The sequence below is a fragment of the Balaenoptera physalus genome, assembly GCF_965194825.1.
Source record: "Balaenoptera physalus genome assembly, chromosome: 10".
NCBI lineage: Eukaryota > Metazoa > Chordata > Mammalia > Artiodactyla > Balaenopteridae > Balaenoptera > Balaenoptera physalus.
Genome location: NC_138889.1, coordinates 82,532,043 through 82,554,447, shown reverse-complemented (window position 1 = coordinate 82,554,447; position 22,405 = coordinate 82,532,043). Strand labels below are relative to the sequence as shown.

Here is a 22,405-nt window from a genome sequence, read left to right as displayed (position 1 = left end):
GAGGGCAAAGCGGAGAGATTCCTGCACAGAGGATCAGTGCCGACCAGCACTCACCAGCCCGAGAAGCTTGTCTGCTCACCCACCAGGGTGGGTGGGGGCTGGGAGCTGAGGCTCGGGCTTCAGAGGTCAGATCCCAGGGAGAGGACTGGGGTTGGCTGTGTGAACACAGCCTGAAGGGGGCTCGTGCGCCACAGCTAGCTGGGAGGGAGTCCAAGAAAACATCTGGAACTGCCTAAGAGTCAAGAAACCATTGTTTTGGGGTGTGGGAGGAGAGGGCATTCCTTCCCCGAGTGCCCACAGAAGGCAGAGCACTGCCTAAACGAGCTCCAGGGATGGGCGCGAGCTGCAGCTATCAGCGCAGACACCAGAGATGGGCATGAAACGCTAAGGTTGCTGCTGCAGCCACCAAGAATCCTGTGTGCAAACACAGGTCACTATTCACACCTCCCCACATGGGACCCTGTGCAGGCTGTGCAGCCCGCCACTGTGCAGTTTCCAGGGACAACTTCCCCAGGAGAACACACAGCACGCCTCAGGCTATTGCAACATCATGCTGGCCTCTGCTGCCACAGGCTCGCCCTGCATTCTGTACCCCTCCCTCCCCCTGGCCTGAGTAAGCCAGAGCCCCCAAATCAGCTGCTCCTTTAACCACCTCCTGTCTGGGCAAAGAACAGATGCCAGAGGCGACCTACATGCAGAGGCAGGGCCAAATCCAAAGCTGAACTCCCAGAGCTGTGCGAACAAAGAAGAGAGAGGGAAATTTCTCCATACAACCTCAGAAGCAGCGGATTAAATCTCTACAATAAACTTGAGGTTCCCTGCATCTGTAGAATACCTGAATAGACAACAAATCATCCCCAAGTTGAGGTGGTGGACTTTGGAGCAAATGTAGACTTGGGGTTTGCTTTCTGCATCTAATTTGTTTCTGGTTTTATGTATATCTTAGTTTAGTATTTAGAGCTTATTATCATTGATAGATTTATTTATTGATTTGGTTGCTCTCTTCCTTTTTTATATATATATATGTACATATTTTTCCGTTTTCTCTTTTTGTGAATGTGTATCTGTATGCTTCTTTGTGTGATTTTGTCTGTATAGGTTTGCTTTTACCATTTGTCCTAAGGTTATGTCTGTCCATTTCTTTTAGTATAGTTTTTAGCGCTTGTTATCGTTGGTGGATTTGTTTATTGGTTTGGTTGCTCTCTTCTTTTTTTAAAATTACATTTTTATTTTTAAAATTTTAATTATATATTTTTTATTTTTTTATTTTAATAACTTTATTTATTATTTTTTCTTTCTTTTTTTCCCCTCCCTTTTGTTCTGAGCCCTGTGGCTGAGAGGGTCTTGGTGCTCCAGCCGGGTATCAGGGTTGAGCCTCTGAGGTGGGAGAGCAGAGTCCAGGACATTGGACCACCAGAGACCTCCCAGCCCCATGTAATATCAATTGGCAAGAGCTCTCCCAGAGATCTCTGTCTCAATGTTAAGACCCAGCTCCAATCAACGACCAGCAAGCTACAGTGCTGGACACCCTATGCCAAACAACTAGAAAGACAGGAACACAACCCCACCCATTAGCAGAGAGGCTGCCTAAAATCATACTAAGTTCACAGACACCACAAAACACACCACCGGGCGTGGTCCTGCCCACCAGAAAGACAAGATCCAGCCTTATCCACCAGAACACAGGCACTAGTCCCCTCCACCAGGAAGCCTACACAACCCACTGAACCAACTTTACCCACTGAGGGCAGACACCAAAAACAATGGGAACTACGACCCTGCAACCTGCAAAAAGTAGACCCCAAACACAGTAAGTTAAGCAAAATGAGAAGACAGAGAAACACACAGCAGATGAAGGAGCAAGGTAAAAAGCCACCAGACCAAACAAATGAAGAGGAAATAGGCAGTCTACCTGAAAAGAAAGACTATTACAAGAGACAAAGAAGGACACTACATAATGATCAAGGGATCAATCCAAGAAGAATATATAACAATTGTAAATATTTATGCACCCAACATAGGAGCACCTCACTACATAAGGCAAATGTTAACAGCCATAAAAGGGGAAATCTACAGTAACACAATAAGAGTAGGGGACTTTAACACCCCACTTTCACCAATGGACAGATCATCCAAAATGAAAATAAATAAGGAAACACAAGCTTTAAATGACACATTAAACAAGATGCACTTAATTGATATTTATAAGACATTCCATCCCAAAACAACAGAATACACTTTCCTCTCAAGTGCTCATGGAACATTCTCCAGGATAGATCATATCTTGGGTCACAAATCAAGCCTTGGTAAACTTAAGAAAATTGAAATCATATCAAGTGTCTTTTCCGACCACAATGCTATAAGACTAGATAACAATTACAGGAAAAAATACACACATGGAAGCTAAACAATATGCTACTAAATAACCAAGAGATCACTGAAGAAATCAAAGAGGAAATCAAGAAATACCTAGAAACAAATGACAATGAAAACACGATGACACAAAACCAATGGGATGCTGCAAAAGCAGTCTAAGAGGGAAGTTTAAAGCAATAAAATCTTACCTCAAGAAAGAAGAAACACCTCAAATAAACAACCTAAACTTACACCTAAAGCAATTAGAGAAAGAAGAACAGAAAAAATCCAAAGTAGCAAAAAGAAAGAAATCATAAAGATCAGATCAGAAATAAATGAAAAAGAAATGAAGGAAAACATACTAAAGATCAATAAAACTAAAAGCTAGTTCTTTGAGAAGATAAATGAAACTGATAAACCATTAACCAGACTTATCAACAATAAAAGGGAGAAGACTCAAATCAATAGAATTAGGTATGATAAGGGTGAAATAACAACTGACACTGCAGAAATACAAAGAATCATGAGAGATTACTAAAAGCAATGATATGCCAATAAAATGGACAGCCTGGAAGAAATGGACAAATTCTCAGAAAAACACAACCTACTGAGACTGACCCCGGAATAAATAGAAAATATAAACAGACGAATCACAAGCAGTGAAATTGAAACTGTGATTAAAAATCTTCCAACAAACAAAAGCCCAGGACCAGAGGCTGCACAGGCGAATTCTATCAAACATTTAGAGAAGAGCTAACACCTATCCTTCTCAAACTCTTCCAAAATATAGCAGAGGGAGGAACACTCCAAAACTCATTCTACGAGGCCACCATCACCCTGATACCAAAACCAGACAAAGATGTCACAAAAAAAGAAAACTACAGACCAATATCACTGATGAACATAGATGCTAAAATCCTCAACAAAATACTAGCAAAGAGAATCCAACAGCCCATTAAAAGGGTCATACAGCATGATCAAGTGGGTTATATCCCAGGAATGCAAGAATTCTTCAATATACACAAAGCAATCAATGTGATAAAGCATATTAACAAACTGAAGGATAAAAAACATATGATCATCTCAATAGATGCAGAAAAGGTTTTGACAAAATTCAACACCCATTTATGATAAAAACCCTCCAGAAAGTAGGCATAGGGGGAACTTACCTCAACATAATAAAGACCATATATGACAAACCCACAGCCAACATCGTTCTTAATGTTGAAAAACTGAAAACATTTCCACTAAGACCAGGAAAAAGACAAGGTTGCTCACTCTCACCATTATTATTCAATATAGGTTTGGAAGTTTTAGCCACAGCAATCAGAGAAGGAAAAGAAATAAAAGGAATCCAAATTGGAAAAGAACAAGTAAAACTGTCACTGTTTGCAGATGACATAATACTATACATAGAGAATCCTAAAAATGCTACCAGAAAACTACTAGAGCTACTCAATGAATTTGATAAAGTAGCAGGATACAAAATTAATGCACAGAACTCTCTTGCTTTCCTAAACACTAATGATGAAAATTCTGAAAGAGAAATTAAGGAAACACTCCTATTTACCATTGCAACAAAAAGAATAAAATTCCTAGGAATAAACCTACCTATGGAGGTAAAAGACCTGTACTCTGAAAACTATAAGACACTGATGAAAGAAATCAAAGACAACACAAACAGATGGAGAGATATACCATGTTCTTGGATTGGAAGAATCAACAATGTGAAAATGACTATACTACTCAAAGCAATCTACAGAGTCAATGCAATCCCTATCAAACTACCAATGACATTTTTCACAGAACTAGCACAAAAAATTTTACAGTTTGTATGGAAACACAAAAGACCCTGAATAGCCAAAGCAACTTTGAGAAAGAAAAATGGAGCTGGAGGAATCAGGCTCCCAGACTTTAGACTATACTACAAAGATACAGTAATCAAGACAGTACAGTACTGGCACAAAAACAGAAGTATAGATCAATGGAACAGGATAGAAAGCCGAGAGATAAACCCACACACATATGGTCACCTTATCTTAGACAAGGGAGGCAAGAGTATACAATGGAGAAAAGACTTCCTCTTCAATAAGTGGTGCAGGAAAAATTGGACAGCTACATGTAAAAGAATGAAATCAGAACACTCTTTAACACCATACACAAAAATAAACTCAAAATTTATTAAAGACCTAAATGTAAGGCCAGACACTATCAAACTCTTAGAGGAAAACATAGGCAGAACACTCTATGACATAAATCAAAAGATCCTTTTTGACCCACCTCCTAGAGTAATGGAAATAAAAGCAAAAATAAAGAAATGGGACCTAATGAAACTTAAAAGCTTTTGCACAGCAAAGGAAACCATAAACAAGATGAAAAGACAACCCTTAGAATGGGAGAAAATATTTGCAAACGAAGGAACTGACAAAGGATTAGTCTCCAAAATATACAAGCAGCTCATGCAGCTCAATATCAAACAAACAAACAACCCAATCCTAAAATGTGCAGAAGACCTAAATAAACATTTCTCTCAAGAAGATATACAGATTGCCAACAAACACATGAAAGGATGCTCAACACCACTAATCATTAGAGAAATGCAAATAAAAACTACAATGAGGTATCACCTCACACCAGTCAGAATAGCCATCCTCAAAATGTCTACAAACAATAAATGCTGGAGAGGGTGTGGAGAAAAGGGAACCCTGCTGCACTGTTGGTGAGAATGTAAACCGATATAGCCACTATGCAGAACAGTATGGATGTTCCTTAAAAAAACTAAAAATAGAACTACCATATGACCCAGCAATCCCATTACTGGGCATATACCCTGATAAAACCATAATTCAAAAAGAGTCATGTACCACAATGTTCATTGCAGCACTATTTACAGTAGCCAGGACATGGAAACAACCTTCGTGTCCATCGACAGATGAATGGATAAAGAAGATGTGGCACTTATATACAATGGAATATTACTCAGCCATAAATAGAAACAAAGCTGAGTTATTTGTAGTGAGGTGGATGGACCTAGAGTCTGTCATACAGAGTGAAGTAAGTCAGAAAGAGAAAAATAAATACTGTATGCTAACACGTATATATGGAATCTAAAAAAAAAAAAAATGGTTCTGAAGAACCTAGGGGCAGGACAGGACTAAAGATGCAGACGTACAGAATGGCCTTGAGGACACGGGGAGGGGGAAGGGTAAGCTAGGACAAAGTGAGAGTGACATGGACATATATACACTACCAAATGTGAAATAGATAGTTAATGGGGAGAAGCAACATAGCAGAGGGAGATTAGCTCGGTGCTTTGTGACCACCTAGAGGGGTGGGATAGGGAGTGTGGGAGGGAGACACAAGTGGGAGGGGATATGGGGGTATATGTATACGTATAGTTGATTCACTTTGTTATACAGCAGAAACTAACACACCATTTTAAAGCAATTATACTCCAATAATGATGTTAAAAAAAAGAAGGAGAGATCCCGATCAAATTACCCATGACATTTTTCACAGAACTAGAATAAATTATCCTAAAATTTATATGGAACTATAAAAGACCCAGAATTGCCAAAGCAATCCTAAGGAAAAAATAACAAAGCAGGAGGCAAAACCCTCCCACACTCAGACAATACTACAAAGCTACGGTAATCAAAACAATGTGGTAATGGCACAGAAACATACATATGGATCAATGGAACAGAACAGAGAGCCCCGAAATAAACCCACACTCCTACGGTCAAATAATCTTCAACAAAGGAGGGAAGAATATAAAATGGGAGAAAGACAGTCTCTTCAGCAAGTGGTGCTGGGAAAGTTGGACAGGAGCATGTAAATCAACGAAGTTACAATACACCCTCACACCATACACAAAAATAAACTCAAAATGGCATAAGATATGACACCATAAAACTCCTAGAAGAGATCATAGGCAAAATATTCTCTGATATAAATCATATCAATGTTTTCTTAGGTCAGTCTTCCAAGGCAATAGAAATATAAACAAATGGGACCTAATCAAACTTACAAGCTTTTGCACAGCAAAGGAAACTATAAATGAAACAAAAAGACAACCTATGGAATGGGAAATAATATTTGCAAATCATGTGACCGACAAGGGCTTAATTTCCAAAATATACAAATAGCCCATACAATTCAACAACAAAAAAGCAAACAACCCAATCAGAAAATGGACAGAGGCCTGAATAAACATTTCTCCAAAGAAGACGTACAGATGGCCAAGAGGCACATGAAAAGCTGCTGAACACCACTAATTATTAGAGAAATGCAAATCAAAACTACAATGAGGTATCACCTCATGCCAGTCAGAATGGGCATCATCAGAAAATCTACAAACAACAAATGCTGGAGAGGGTGTGGAGAAAAGGGAACCCTCCTACACTGTTGGTGGGAATGTACACTGGTGCAGCCACTATGGAAAACAGTATGGAGGTTTCTTAGAAAACTAAAAATAGAATAACCATATGATCCAGCAATCCCACTCCTGGGCATATATCTGGCCCAAACTATAATTCCAAAAGATACATGCCCCCCTATGTTCATGTTGGCACTGTTCACAATAGCCAAGACATAGAAACAACCTTAATGTCCACTGACAGATGAATGGATAAAGAAGATGTGGTACATATATACAATGGAATACTACTCAGCCATAAAAAAGAACAAAATAATGCCATTTGTAGCAACATGTATGCAACTAGAGATTATCATACTAAGTGAAGTAAGTCAGAAAGAGAAAGACAAATACCATATGATATCACTTATATGTGGATTCTGAAATATGGCAGAAATGAACTTATATATGAAACAGAAACAGACTCACAGACATAGAGAACAGACTTGTATACTTACCTGGCAGGGAAGATACCATGATCACGAGAACAGACTTGTGGCTGCCAAGGGGGAGGGGGTTGGAGGAAGGATGGATTGGAAGTTTGGGGTAAGGAGATGCAAACTATTACATATAGAATGGATTAACAATGAGGTCCTACTGTATAGGACAGGGAACTATATTCAATATCCTGGGATAACCCATAATGGAAAAGAATATAAAAATGTATATATGTGTATTACTGAGTCACTTTGCTGTATAGCAGAAATTAACACAACATTCTAAATCAATTATACTTCAATTAAAAACATTTTTTTAAAAAGGTAAGAAGGATTTGAGAGAAAGTAACAAATTAAGAGGATAGGCAAAGATGATTTAATATATACATAATAGGTGTCCTCAAGAGAAGAAACTCAAAGTAAAGAACAGAACAAATACTAAAATCTACAACTCAAAAAAATTCTTGAAATTTAAAAAATGAGATTCGAAACTGCACACTGAAAGATCAACCCATATACTCCCTGAAAAAGTTACCCCAGAGCAACCAACATGAAGAAATAGTCTATAAAATTACTGGTCTTCAAAGAAAATAAAATCTTTTGAGAATCTAGGTAAAAATATCAAATTATTTATAAGGAAAAGAAAATTAGATTACCAATAAAACCATACTGACATCTTAGAGATGCTGTGAGCCAAGAATTTGATATTTAGCCAAGTTGATTTTCAAGTATAAAGCTCTTAAGTTGCTTTCAATATGCAAGAATTCATGGAGTAGTGTTCCCATGAGTTCTTCCTGAGGAATTTACAAGAGAATGGGCTTCAGGCAACCGAAGTGAACAGAAATACATTGACATAGCACTGGTGCTGATTAATAAATTTATGTTTACAAATAGAACTGATTGTACGTAAGGAAAAAAGATATCAGAAAACTAAAAAGTTGGGAAACCAAACTGTAGTGCTAAGGAAGTCACAGTTGGGTGCTAATACTTTAAACTAGAAACAAATGTAAGTGAGTATGATAGTGAATACCTTAAAATTCAGGGGCGCTATTACATGTGGGGAGAAAAGAGAGGTTTGTGATTGGTTAGGATTTGTGGATGGGTTGTAGAGTGGCTGGCAATGTTCCATTTCTTGACCTGGATGGTATTTAAGGGTGTTTGCCTTAGTAATTCATTAAGCTATACATTTGTTTTATGTGATTTTTCTGTATCTATATTCTACCATGAGAAATATTTTTTGAAAATTTATTTTTAAAGGTTAATAATACTCCCAACAATAAAAATGAAGACAGGTAATGATAGAAAGATGGCAGCTGCCTCTAAAAACATAAAGAAAAACGTTACAGCAATTTGCTCCAAAGTTCAAAAGGCCTTCATTAGGAAAAACTTAGAATGTATTACATTGCAAAAAAAAAAAAAAAAAACAAAAAACTATGAGATTTCCACATTAAGCATATTTAATAGTTTTTGGGGGTGTGAAAGGAAAACTGTGCTTAATTTATTTCATCAGAACAAGAATTGGATGCTAGTTTAGATTATTATTGTGAAACATTAAAATATAAACCTTAGAAGCAAGAAAAACTACAATCCTGCAGCCTGTGGAACAAAAACCACATTCACAGAAAGATAGACAAGATGAAAAGGCAGAGGGCTATGTACCAGATGAAGGAACAAGATAAAACCCCAGAAAAACAACTAAATGAAGTGGATATAGGCAACCTTCCAGAAAAAAATTCAGAATAATGATAGTGAAGATGATCCAGGACCTCAGAAAAAGAATGGAGGCAAAGATCGAGATGATGCAAGAAATGTTGAAGAAAGACCTAGAAGAATTAAAGGACAAACAAACAGAGATGAAAAATACAATCTGAAATGAAAACTACACTAGAAGGAATCAATAGCAGAATAACTGAGGCAGAAGAACGGATAAGTGACCTGGAAGACAGAATGGTGGAATTAACTGCTGTGGAACAGAATAAAGAAAAAAGAATGAAAAGAAATGAAGACAGCCTAAGAGACTTCTGGGACAATATTAAATGTAGCAACATTTGCATTATAGGGGTCCCAGAAGGAGAAGAGAGAGAAAAAGGACCAGAGAAAATATTTGAAGAGATTATAGTCAAAAACTTCCCTAACATGGGAAAGGAAATAGCCACCCAAGTCCAGGAAGTGCAGAGAGTCCCATACAGGATAAACCCAAGGAGAAACACACCAAGACACATAGTAATCAAATTGGCAAAAATTAAAGACAAAGAAAAATTATTAAAAGCAGCAAGGGAAAAATGACAAATAACATACAAGGGAACTCCCATAAGATTAACAGCTGATTTCTCAGCAGAAACTCTACAAGCCAGAAGGGACTGGCATGATATAATTAAAGTGATGAAAGGGAAGAACCTACAACCAAAATTACTCTACCCGGCAAGGATCTCATTCAGATTCAATGGAGAAACAAAAGCTTTACAGACAAGCAAAAGCTAAGAGAATTCAGCACCACCAAACCAGCTCTACAACAAATGCTAAAGGAACTTCTCTAAGTGGGAAACACAAGAGAAGAAAGGACCTACAAAAACAAGCCCAAAACAATTAAGAAAATGGTAATAGGAACATACATATCGATAATTACCCCAAACGTGAATGGATTAAATGCTCCAACCAAAAGACACAGGCTTGCTGAATGGATACAAAAACAAGACCCATATATTTGCTGTCTACAACAGACCCACTTCAGACCTAGGAACATATTCAGTCTGAAAGTGAGGGGATGGAAAAAGATTTTCCATTCAAATGGAAATCAAAAGAAAGCTGGAGGAGCAGTTCTCATATCAGAGAAAATAGACTTTAAAATAAAGAATGTTAGAACAGACAAGGAAGGACACTACATAATGATCAAGGGGGTTCAATCCAAGAAGAAGATATAACAATTATAAATATATATGCACCCAACATAGGAGCACCTCAATACATAAGGCAACTGCTAACAGCTATAAAAGAGGAAATCAACAGTAACACAATAATAGTGGGGGACTTTAACACCTCACTTACACCAATGGACAGATCATCCAAAATGAAAATAAATAAGGAAACAGAAGTTTTAAATGACACAATAGACCAGATAGATTTAATTGATATCTATAGGACATTCCATCCAAAAACAGCAGATTACACTTTCTTCTCAAGTGCGCACAGATTATTCTCCAGGATAGACCACATCTTGGGTCACAAGTCAAGCCTCAGTAAATTTAAGAAAATTGAAATCATATCAAGCATGTTTTCTGACCACAACACTATGAGATTAGAAATGAATTACAGGGGAAAAAACGTAAAAAACACAAACACATGGAGGCTAAACAATACGTTACTAAATAACCAAGAGATCACTGAAGAAATCAAACAGGAAATCAAAAAATACCTAGAGACAAATGACAATGAAAACACGAAGATCCAAAACCTATGGGATGAAGCAAAAGCAGTTCTAAGAGGGAAGTTTATAGCTATACAAGGTTACCTCAAGAAACAAGAAAAATCTCAAGTAAACAATCTAACCTTACACCTAAAGGAACTAGAGGAAGAAGAACAACCAAAACCCAAAGTTAGTAGAAGGAAAGAAATCATAAAGATCAGAGCACAAATAAATGAAATAGAAACAAAGAAAACAATAGCAAAAATCAATAAAACTAAAAGCTGGTTCTTTGAGAAGATAAACAAAATTGATAAACCATTAGCCAGACTCATCAAGAAAAAGAGGGAGAGGACTCAAATCAATAAAATTAGAAATGAAAAAGGAGAAGTTACAACAGACACCGCAGAAATACAAAGCATCCTAAGAGACTACTAAAAGAAACTCTATGCCAATGAAATGGACAACCTGGAGGAAATGGACAAATTCTTAGAAAGGTATAACCTTCCAAGACTGAAGTAGGAAGAAATAGAAAATATGAACAGACCAATCACAAGTAATGAAATTGAAACTGTGATTAAACATTTTCCAACAAGCAAAAGTCCAGGACCAGATGGCTTCACAGGTGAATTCTATCAAATATTTAGAGAAGAGCTAACACCCATCCTTCTCAAACTCTTCCAAAAAATTGTGGAGGAAGGAAAACTCCCAAACTCATTCTAAGAGGCCACCATCACCCTGATACCAAAACCAGACAAAGATATTACAAAAAAAGAAAATTACAGACCAATATCACTGATGAATATAGATGCAAAAATCCTCAAGAAAATACTAGCAAACAGAATCCAACAACACATTAAAAGGATCATACACCATGACGAATTGGGATTTATCCCAGGGATGCAAGGATTCTTCAATATATGCAAATCAATCAATGTGATACACCATATTAACAAACTGAAGTATAAAAACCATACGATCATCCCAGTAGATGCAGAAAAAGCTTTTGACAAAATTCAACACCCATTTATGGTAAAAACAATCCAGAAAGTGGGCATAGAGGGAACCTACCTCAACATAATAAAGGCCATATATGACAAACCCACAGCAAACATCATTCTCAATGGTGAAAAACTGAAATCATTTCCTCTAAGATCAGGAACAAGACAAGGATGTCCACTCTTGCCACTATTATTCAACATAGTTTTGGAACTCCTAGCCACAGCAATCAGAGAAGAAAAAGAAATAAAAGGAATCCAAATTGGAAAAGAAAAAGTAAAACTGTCACTGTTTGCAGATGACATGATACTATACATAGAGAATCCTAAAGACGCCACCAGAAAACTACTAGAGCTAATCAATGAATTTGGTAAAGTTGCAGGATACAAAATTAATGCACAGAAATCTCTTGCATTCCTATACACTAATGATGAAAAATCTGAAAGAGAAATTAAGGAAACACTCCCACTTACCATTGCAACAAAAAGAATAAAATACCCGGGAATAAACCTACCTAGGGAGACAAAAGACCTGTACGAAGAAAACTGTAAGACACTGATGAAAGAAATTAAAGATGATACCAACAGATGGAGAGATATACCATGTTCTTGGATTGGAAGAATCAATATTGTGAAAATGACTATACCACCCAAAGCAATCTATAGATTCAATGCAATCCTTATCAAATTACGAATGGAATTTTTTATGGAACTAGAACAAAAAATCTTAAAATTTGTATGGGGACACAAAAGACCCCGAATAGCCAAAGCAGTCTTGAGGGAAAAAAACAGAGCTGGAGGAATCAGACTCCCTGACTTCAGACTATACTACAAAGCTACAGTACTCAAGACAATATGGTAGTGGCACAAAAATGGAAACATAGATCAATGGAACGAGATAGAAAGCTCAGAGTTAAACCCATGCACCTATGGTCAACTAATCTATGACAAAGGAGGCAAGGATATACAATGGGGAAAAGACAGTCTCTTCAATAGGTGGTGCTGGGAAAACTGGACAGCTACATGTAAAAGAATGAAATTAGAACACTCCCTAACACCAAACACAAAAATAAACTCAAAATGGATTAGAGACCTACATGTAAGACCAGACACTATAAAACTCTTAGAGGAAAATATAGGAAGAACACTCTTTGACATAAATCACAGCAAGATCTCTTTTGATCCACCTCCTAGAGTAATGGAAATAAAAACAAAAATAAACAAATGGGACCTAATGAAACTTCAAAGTTTTTGCACAGCAAAGGAAACCATAAACAAGACAAAAAGACAACCCTCAGTATGGGAGAAAATATTTTCAAACGAATCAATGGACCAAGGATTAATCTCCAAAATATATACACAGGTCATGCAGCTCAATATTAAAAAAAACAAACAACTCAATCCAAAAATGGACAGAAGACCTACATAGACATTTCTCCAAAGAAGACATACAGATGGCCAAGAAGCACATGAAAAGATGCTCAACATCACTAATTATTAGAGAAATGCAAATCAAAACTACAATGAGGTATCACCTCACACCAGTTAGAATGGGCATCGTCAGAAAATCTACAAACAACAAATGCTGGAGAGGGCGTGGAGAAGAGGGAACCCTCTTGCACTGTTGGTGGGAATGTAAATTGATACAGCCACTATGGAGAACAGTATGGAGGTTCCTTAAAAAACTAAAAATAGAATTACCATATGATCCAGCAATCCCACTACTGGGCATATACCCAGAGAAAACCATAATTCAAAAGGACGCATGCACCCCAATGTTCATTGCAGCACTATTTACAATAGCCAGGTCATGGAAGCAACCTAAATGCCCATTGACAGACGAATGGATAAAGAAGCTGTGGTACATATATACAATGGAATATAAGTCAGCCATAAAAAGAAATGAAATTGGGTCATTTGTAGAGACATGGATGGATCTAGAGACTGTCATACAGAGTGAAGCAAGTCAGAAAGAGAAAAACAAATATCGTATATTAATGCCTATATGTGGAACCTAGGAAAATGGTACAGATGAACTGGTTTGCAGGGCAGAAATTGAGACACAGGTGTAGAGAACAAACGTATGGACACCAAGGGGGGAAAGTGGCGGGGTGGTGGTTGTGGTGATGTGACATAGTGGGCGATTGGGATTGACATGTATACACTGAAGTGTATAAAATTGATGACTAATAAGAACCTGTTGTATAAAAAAATAAATAAAATAAAATTTAAATATTAAAAAAAAGAAAAAAATATAAACTTTATCTTCTCTTGTGACAAGTTATCTGTTTGTCAACTGTCATTTTCCCTTTGCATAAACAGTTGGCTCTAATTTGAATTTAATAGAGGGGAAGGGAATGAATAGTCTGGTACTGTCATTATGGTTTAGTTTGAGAACTTTCCACATAATCCTGTCAAATTATTCCCTTGCATCTGGGCTAGCAGTATGAGTCGAAGCCACATTTGATAGTCAACAATTATTATGGCATTAGGGACTATGGGAAAATGTTAATATCAACAAACCACCATAGTGGCGTGCTGTAAAGGAAAGATTACAGACTGTTGAGTCAAGTAAACCTGAGTTTGTAGCTGATTCTTCTGCCTCAGTTTCCTTACTTTTAAAATGGTGATAATGATTCTTATCAGAATTGTCAAGATTCAAGATCATGATGGTAAAGCATGGAGCTCAATACTTAGCACATAAAAAGTGCTTAACAGAAAATTATTTTCTCCCATCCCAATAACAGCAGCTGCCTGTCTTGGCTGCACAGAGTATAACCAAGGAGGTAATGGGGATTGGAGGGCTTGTGGAAAAGCAACTGCCTTAGTAGGGTAGCCTATAAATTTCCTCAAGTGATTTCTAGAGGAGCATCAGATACAGAAATTATTTTTCCTTTCATTCATGAGATGACCTCATACTCAAGTGGTTTTGTTGGCAGCTACTTTACCGTGAAACCTAATATTACAAAGGGAACTCCGGGGACTGGCTCTTGGCTGATAACATAAACTGGGATTCACAATGGCCGAAAGAACACAGCTTGTTACTCTGCTTGGGAAACCCTAATACTCAGAAGAATACACATTTTAAAGCTCCCCCCAACCCAATCCTCAAAGACTGTGATCAGTACTAAATCTAAAACAACTCATTAAGAAATCTCAGTGTAGATTTTTCACGAAGTAGGATGAAATTACAACTCAATTCAGAACTCAGACAAGTTTTCTTTGTTTTCTTCCCAAGTCTGAATTGCTTCTAGGTTAGTTTTTATTTTATAGCCATTTTTATTCAAGAAGGGCTGTGTGGTTTTCTCAAGCAATTTCTTGGCTAGAAACTTCAGCAAAATGGGTAAACTTGTTTTTTCTTCCCCTCTTCAGTCCCCACACTTCACAAACGTTTTCTAGTAACATGTATATCAAGCAAGTAGCTGTTTCAAAGTCAGATTTGGAGGGAGTACTAATGGTAGGAGCAATTTCTAAGGAGCCAGATGCCAAAGAATAATCATATTTTTCACTCATACGTCCTCAATCTCTAATACAAGTTAATGTGTGAAGTGCTGCTGGGCTGGCTTACAGAAATGCTAGCAGAAATCCAGTGAATGCTGGAAAGGAGATATGTTTGTTCTCCCCAGAGGCTATTTCAATAATGTTAATTCTTAACTGGCTTGGCTGGTGCATTTGACAAACAGCCCAATAGAAACATTTGCTGTTTGACATTATTTTATTCATCTCATGAAGCCTGCATGCAAGGTACTCATGCAAATGCAAAACTCAGCAGTAATAGTAGCATTTTTAGATTTTTCCAGCAAATTTTCATCCAAAGGCCTCAAAGGGCATGATAGGTATTAAAACACTCCTTTAGAAAGAGAAACAAGGCCTCAGTAGAGGAGAATCATAGAACTCTGGGAAACGAAAGAAAAGTTTAGACCAACTTCTCACCTACAAATAGCTGGTGGTGAAGCCATGATTAAGCTCTGCTTCCCTACTGGTCCCGTGGGCAGCTCTCTAGGCAGTAAGGCAATACAGATGTTCTGGGGCATTGGGTCCTCAATTCTTTCCTAAACTTTTCGGAAGGAAGTGTTTCAAAGTATTTATTTATTTTCCACAACAACTTGTGGCCTTATAAGTTTTATTCAGCATTTACATAGCTTTCATGCTGTCTCCACAAGATAAAATTTGACTACCACCAAGATTCATAAATTTCTTTGCTTTTACCCCTATTCCTCATTATCTCTCATCATCTTTATTTTATTCCTGATGTTAGTGTTTCAGAAAAATATATTTTTTAATTTTCAGCTGATTATTCTTCTTAGTCTAATCCTTGTTACATGTGTTACTGCATCTTGCTTGTGCTAGAAAATAAAATATTCTTAGAAAGAAGAAAGAAGAAGAAAGAACTGAACTTCTGGGTTCTGATCTGGAAAAGAGGAGTTTTGCTAGCTACGGTTGAAATTTGTATTTTTCTTCCTCTTGACTTTCTGATGAGTTGTTCATGAGGTTAATTTTCTAAGGACTGATAAATATCGACAATGCTAAGAAAGAATTTTTGATGTCTTGATCAAATGGAATTTCTCAATATCGTAGCATACATTCCCTTTCATTAACGTTTCCTGAGAGATAAGTGTGTGTGACACACCAAGCTAGTACTGAGCAGGCCACCGTTTCTGCCTGCAAAGAGCTCAATATGACGGTGGCAATGGCAATGAGATACACATGCCTTATTTTCAAAGGTTATCCTGGCTAGTAGTCACAAGCAAGATAACTAGTTAATATACAATATTAGTGGTAAACACTAAAAAATATGATGTTGAACCCTCCTCCCCCACTCCATCTCTGTGTCACACACACACACACGCACACACACACACACACACACAAGTATATATAAATAGTAATACCCTAACCTCACCAGTTAATTTAGTTGTCCAACTAATTAGAGAAGAAATTCTCAGGTTATGCTTTTGCCTTTTTAGGGAAGAGCATGTGAACTTCTCATTGTCTTATAATTACAGTCTCAAAATATGATGACTAGCAAATATTACTACAACCCAGCAAACTAACAGTAGTGATATCTTACAACACAGTAGTTTATTTTCTTTCACACTGCATGCATTATCCCTAAAAGTGGAATCTTCCACAGGAAACAGAAATTGCCTAACTAGATATTAGGACTATATGGGAGAGAAGGGAATTTCCGCCTCTCTTTCTGGATGGGTGGTTCAGAATGCAAAACTAGCTCCTAGGATGAGTAGTAAAGTACTTATTTTGTTTTCTTGTAATGCCTGGGCATGGGGATGTGGCGCTGGTAGTGATCTCTCAGAGCTGAGGCTGGGAGAGGGGTTCTCTCCCTTAAAACTTCAGAGGCTACCAGATCAAGGGAGGATGTAGCAGGGATGGTGGTTGGAACACAGGAGGAGAAAGATTAATAGGTCAAGCAACTAGGGCACAAAAGGCCAAAAAGCAGCCAAAATCAGAGGAGGACTTGGAACAGGTTGTTTGTAGACAAGATAAAGGTCAGGAGATGCAAAAGCGAGGGAGATGCATGCAAGAAAGAAGGTGTTAAGTAGGAAGGGAGGAAAGCAATCTGAGCAAAGTGAGAAAGGAACTATGGCTGTAGTCGTTCCCTACCAACTCTCTCTGGTGGATAAAATGGTTTGCATCTAAGTTGGGCTAGCTTGAGATGGGGAGGAGCTGTATGGAATTATATAGTCATAATTAAATATGTATGTAGTAATGTCACACCTATTTATACAGTGGTAGCCTGTGTAAGTTTGAGGAGTCTGGCTTCATTCTCTCTAGTTGCCATATTGATAGTTGAATATCGCCCCATCTTCACCGTGCTTTCACCAGGCTGGGAGAGTATCACCCTTCCACTATGTGTTACCTTTTAATTACTGTTGGCATGTATTGACTATCTTGTTCCCTCATTTGTAATGCCAGAAGTCCAGGGGTACTTTACAGTTTGTTCCTTGGTTTTATGGAATATTTATTGTTCCAGATTATCTAGATGAAGTCAACTCAACTCTTTATAATCACCCATATACAGCAATCACCAAAGATAGTTTTCCATAAAGTAGAAACCCAGATCTAGTTCAGAACAAAATGCCTGGCATGGTGCCTTGCACGTGGTAAAGTATTCAAGGAATGGTTGTTGCATGGATGAGCAAGACGACAATACCACCGACCAGGACATTCTCTTTCATTGACAGTGATTGTACTTTCTTTAAGACTTACTCTGTGGGATGCATTGTCGAATGCATTATTCTAACTTGCATTCAGTCATTGAAGATGGCAGTGGATGTAGTTTACAATGACTATTTCCCATTGGGTTAAATTATGTCATAAAATTCAGATATTTTGTTCAATAAAGAAATGATCCAGAAAGCTGGTTTTATTCCTTTTGTGGGGGCAGGGTGTGGTCAGGGACATGGAATGAGGCTTTTGGCCTCACTCTGCAAAAACTACATTGTTCCAAGTCAAAGGTTTAAATCCTCCTGAAAAGGTCATCTTTTTACATACTGATCCACATGTGTATGTATTTGACAAAATTGACAATGGGGGTTTCTTTACCAACTCTTATTCTTTTCTCCCAGGAAAGATTTCATCCTTAAGGCAGTAAGGTTACTGAACATTTCACATGGCTGCATGAAAAAATATTGCCTAGATGATGCACTGTCAAAAAATGGCAAGTATCTGAGAAAATACAGCTATGGAAAATGATGTAAACATTTATCCTCAAAGCTATTGCCATTTTGATTTAGTAGGTGAACATAATTTTATAATATGAAATGCTCTAATAACTATTGCATTCGTCAGCTGCTTTATAGTCTATTAAAAACTAGGTGTGAATTTATTCATTATACATTTATTCCTTGCCTACCATATGCTAAAACTACAGAAAGTTCTGGAATCTACTGTTTTTGTTTATCCAACCAACAATCTAACAATGTAGATGGCAGCCAAAACCCCAAAATAGACATTATAATTCTCACTTTAGACACACGCAGTTCAAATTCTCTAAACTAGTAACCCTATTCGAATGGAAAAGTACTAGGTTAGTTTCCCCAAGGCAAGCACGTGTGAAGTAGCACCAAGCTATTATTGTTTTTGGCAACTAAGCAAGAGCGGAAACCAGGCTCCTTGAAAAATCTACCCGGAAAGCAAAGTTTACCTTTAACATTTCCCACTTTCCTTTCTCTGTCCCTCTCCTATTTCTGGCATTATTATTATTGCCTTCATTATTTATTGCCTTCATTTATTCTTTCCGTTTACTCACTCACCAACCAGTTATTTTTCAAACAAAAGTAAGGCCAGTGGAGAAACAAAGATATGAAAGGGAGAGACCCTGTCTAAGGCAGCTACTGATTCTGTTCTAAATCATGTCCAGGCATTACCACAGTACAAAGAAGAACATGACAAGTGCCATTTAGTCTACATAATTGTGAGAGTTCAGAGGATGTAAAGAACCCAAGCTCCACACCACCTGTGACCTGCCTTCTCTTGAACTACCCTTCCTCTCAACCAGAGGCTTATGACCTTTGCTGCAAATGAGTATCACCTGAAGAGTTTCTAAAATTCCTGATACCCAGGCCAAATCCAAGTCCTGTTAAAAAAAAAATTTCTGGAGATGGGACCCAGATGTCAGTATTTTTTAAATTGGTTATTCTACTGTGCAGCCTAGGTTGAGAAACATTGTCCTAAATATCTCCCTTATTTAAAAATCTCATGTTACCCTAACTTCAGTATAGAAACGGCAAATAACTTCGGGGAAAATATTCACTTTTCTCATCCTGTTGACAAAACCCCCTGAAACAAGTAAGCAAACAAACAAAATCAGAGCTACAACAACAACAAAACTGTTCTCTTCGTTAAGTTCTTGAGGTAGGGAATTAGAAATTACCGAAAAATAAATAAATAAAAATTAAAAAAAGAGATCTTGGTAATCATTGGTGGAAGAAGCAGTAAGGTGGAAAGAAAGGCATTTTCTGGAGTGTGGTATAGTTTGAGAGATTTAGGGAAGAAATGTGATCAACTGCTGAAGGTGAAATTGTGTAGGTAAACTATGTGGTCAGATGCAAAGATCTTGGACAAAGGGAATGGAAGAGTAGTAGGAAATCTGATTTGTTTTGACAACAAACCTTTAGTATTCATTCCAATAAATTTCACAATATTAGATCAGTGGCCAAATTATTAAGCCTTTTTAAGGATTTGTAACAACAAAACAAAATAAAACACAAGTCATAAATCAGGACTAAGAATCTGACCCTTAATGTGATGGATAGGGGTGGAAGTTAGGGAACCATAACAAAGAGTCCCAAATTTGGCCACTGTAACGAAACTGTGAAATGTGTTGGCATCAATGCAAAAAGTCTGTTGTCAGCAAATAAAAATGAAGTAAAACAACTTAGAAGATATTTGAAGTGCTCTGTTTACCTCCAGCGCCCTAAAGCATCTTTTCCGTGTTCTTCCTTCATACTATGATTGATAGTGAGGTAGATTAGTAAACCCAGGGATGGGACAGACACAGATTCCAACTCTGGTTCCTTGTTTACTATCTGCGGAAACCTGGGTTTATACTTTAATTCTCTGGGCTTCAGCTTCCTCATTAGTGAACTCAGGGATAATATCTATTCCAGAAAGTTGTGAAAAATAAATAGAGAGCAAATAATACAGTTGGGGCTCTTAATAATTTCAAGACTCTTCCTCTTTCCTTTGTCTGTTGTTGCTGCTGTAATCTGTAAGGCAGCTTAAATTCTTACAGATGTAGGGGAGATAAAAATTTTGTATGACACAAACTCGCTAATGGTAAAAGTTTGTTCTTGGGATGGGAGTGGGGACTGGGTCATCCAAGCCTAAACATGATAGAGTCTTCTGCCGTGAATAAACATACTCAAATCATTGGAGGCAAGTGACTGAATATTTTTGACCTTCTGTTTACCTACAGACGAGGTCTTGCTCTAGATTAGCAAACCTAGGGGCAAAGTCAAAGGCTAGCAGGGCTCTTGCAGGTCTGAGGTGGGAGTTGGGGGCAGAATTCGTGAAATTGGAGAGTGAGAGTATGCTCTCTTCAGGGCTCAGCCTTTTCTTACCTCCAGCAGGTTGCTGGCAAGCAGGGTTTAAGCTCAGTTGTTGCTACATTTGATTTTTCAAGAAAAGTCAGCTCCATATTTAATGTAAAATCTCCCAGTTTTTAAGTGTTGATTCCATTTTTTTTCAACATCATGTGAGCCAAAAAACACATCTGAATACTGCCCACGTGCTACCAGTTTGCAAACTTTGCATTTTGCAGGTCCTTTTCACTTTTAGTGCCCTCTACTCTGAGCCCAAGAATAAGTGTCTCCATCGCAAATGACAGGCTCACCCTAAAGATTAGAAATACAGTCATACCCCCACTTCCAGGTAGTGTTTCCTGTTGCTAGTGTTTTCTTATCCATAATTAATGTTACCTCTCAGGCAATTCTTATGCAAACAGCCTCTTGTTCCAAAGTTAAAATCAATTGTATTTCCTGTTACTTGCTAAAGTGCGTAGACTTAATTTTCTGCATGTTAGCTTTACTTAAAACATCTGGTGGCTGGTTTCATTTCCCCAGGGCCCAACCTAATTTTGTGCCAACTCTTGGGAGGTAAAACTTTAATAAACGTTCACAGTTGTAAAGCTGAATATTTTTAAAAAGCCTTAGAGAAACAGTCTTCTATCCCACTTGGTGTGGACTGAATTGTGTCCTTCCCAAATTCATATGATGAAACCCTAACCTTCAGTGTGACTACATTCGGAGAAAGGGTCTTTAAGGAGGTGATTAGGGTTAAATGAAATCTTTGGTTTTTTTCTTTTTTGACCAGGGATTGAACCCGGGCCCTCTCCAGTGAGAGCGTGGAGTCCTAACCACTGGACTGCCAGGGAATTCCCGATTAAATGAAATCTTAAGGGCGGGGCCCTAATCCAATAGGACTGGTGTCCTTATAAGAAGAGGAAGAGATACCAGGAGTGCAGGTACCCTGAGGAAAGGCCATGTGAAGATACAGTGAGAAACTGGCCAACTGCAAGTGAGGAAGAGAGCGCTCACCAAGAACCAAACCTGCCAGCACCTTGATCTTGGACTTCTGGCCTTTAGAACTGTGAGGAAATAAACTTTTGTTGTTCAAGCCACCCAGTCTATGGTATTCTGTTGTGCGGCCCTAGCAAACTAATCCTCGACCTTTAACTATCCTGTCTTTGGCGTCTGACGTCATTCCAGTCATTCTCAGAGAAATCCCACTTTTAGATTCTCATCTGACTTCCTGTCAAGACATTGTGGAAATTTCTATATCATCAATCAAAAGAGTCCCCTGTCTGGGAAGTATATCAAACCCTATATATGATGGCAGAATACGAACTATTTGGTGACTCACCCATAAAACGTGAGATAAAGGAAACCAATCCTTTTCCCAAGTTTTAAAACCTCTCCTCGTTTGTCAGATGCTCCTGTGAGTCGCACTATGCCGACTGTCTTGAGCCTGGAGAGCCACCTGTATGCATGCTCATCATCTTTTAAAACATCTTCAAAATCCAGAGTAGGTAGCTGGAACTCTGAGCCCCAGTACTGACATTCTGTGAATTAAGAAAAAGAAGAAACCAGATGGGATTGCACTGTTTTTAACATACAGTGAGAACCTCAGAGAAGGGACTAGTTCATTGAAGCTGACCTTTGTTCTATCATGGAATTGATTAAATTTCAGTCATATTAGAAATGCCCAAGTTACCAGCTCTTCTTCCCTGGACCCAAGCCAGTCTACTCTATGCTTTCTGCCTACAACCGTGGAAGAC

The 22,405-nt window shown here is 37.9% G+C and overlaps 1 protein-coding gene across 5 annotated transcripts in view; it reads right to left on the bottom strand.

Annotated features, from left to right (window-relative positions):
* BBOX1 (gamma-butyrobetaine hydroxylase 1) overlaps positions 1-22,405 on the bottom strand; it is an 81,165-nt gene that overhangs the window by 32,492 nt on the left and 26,268 nt on the right. For all 5 annotated transcript variants that reach the window (XM_082476692.1, XM_082476695.1, XM_082476693.1 and 2 more), the window contains one exon: positions 21,991-22,189. In XM_082476692.1, coding sequence (XP_082332818.1) covers positions 21,991-22,189 — 199 coding nt within the window. The remainder of the gene's footprint in view (positions 1-21,990; positions 22,190-22,405) is intronic.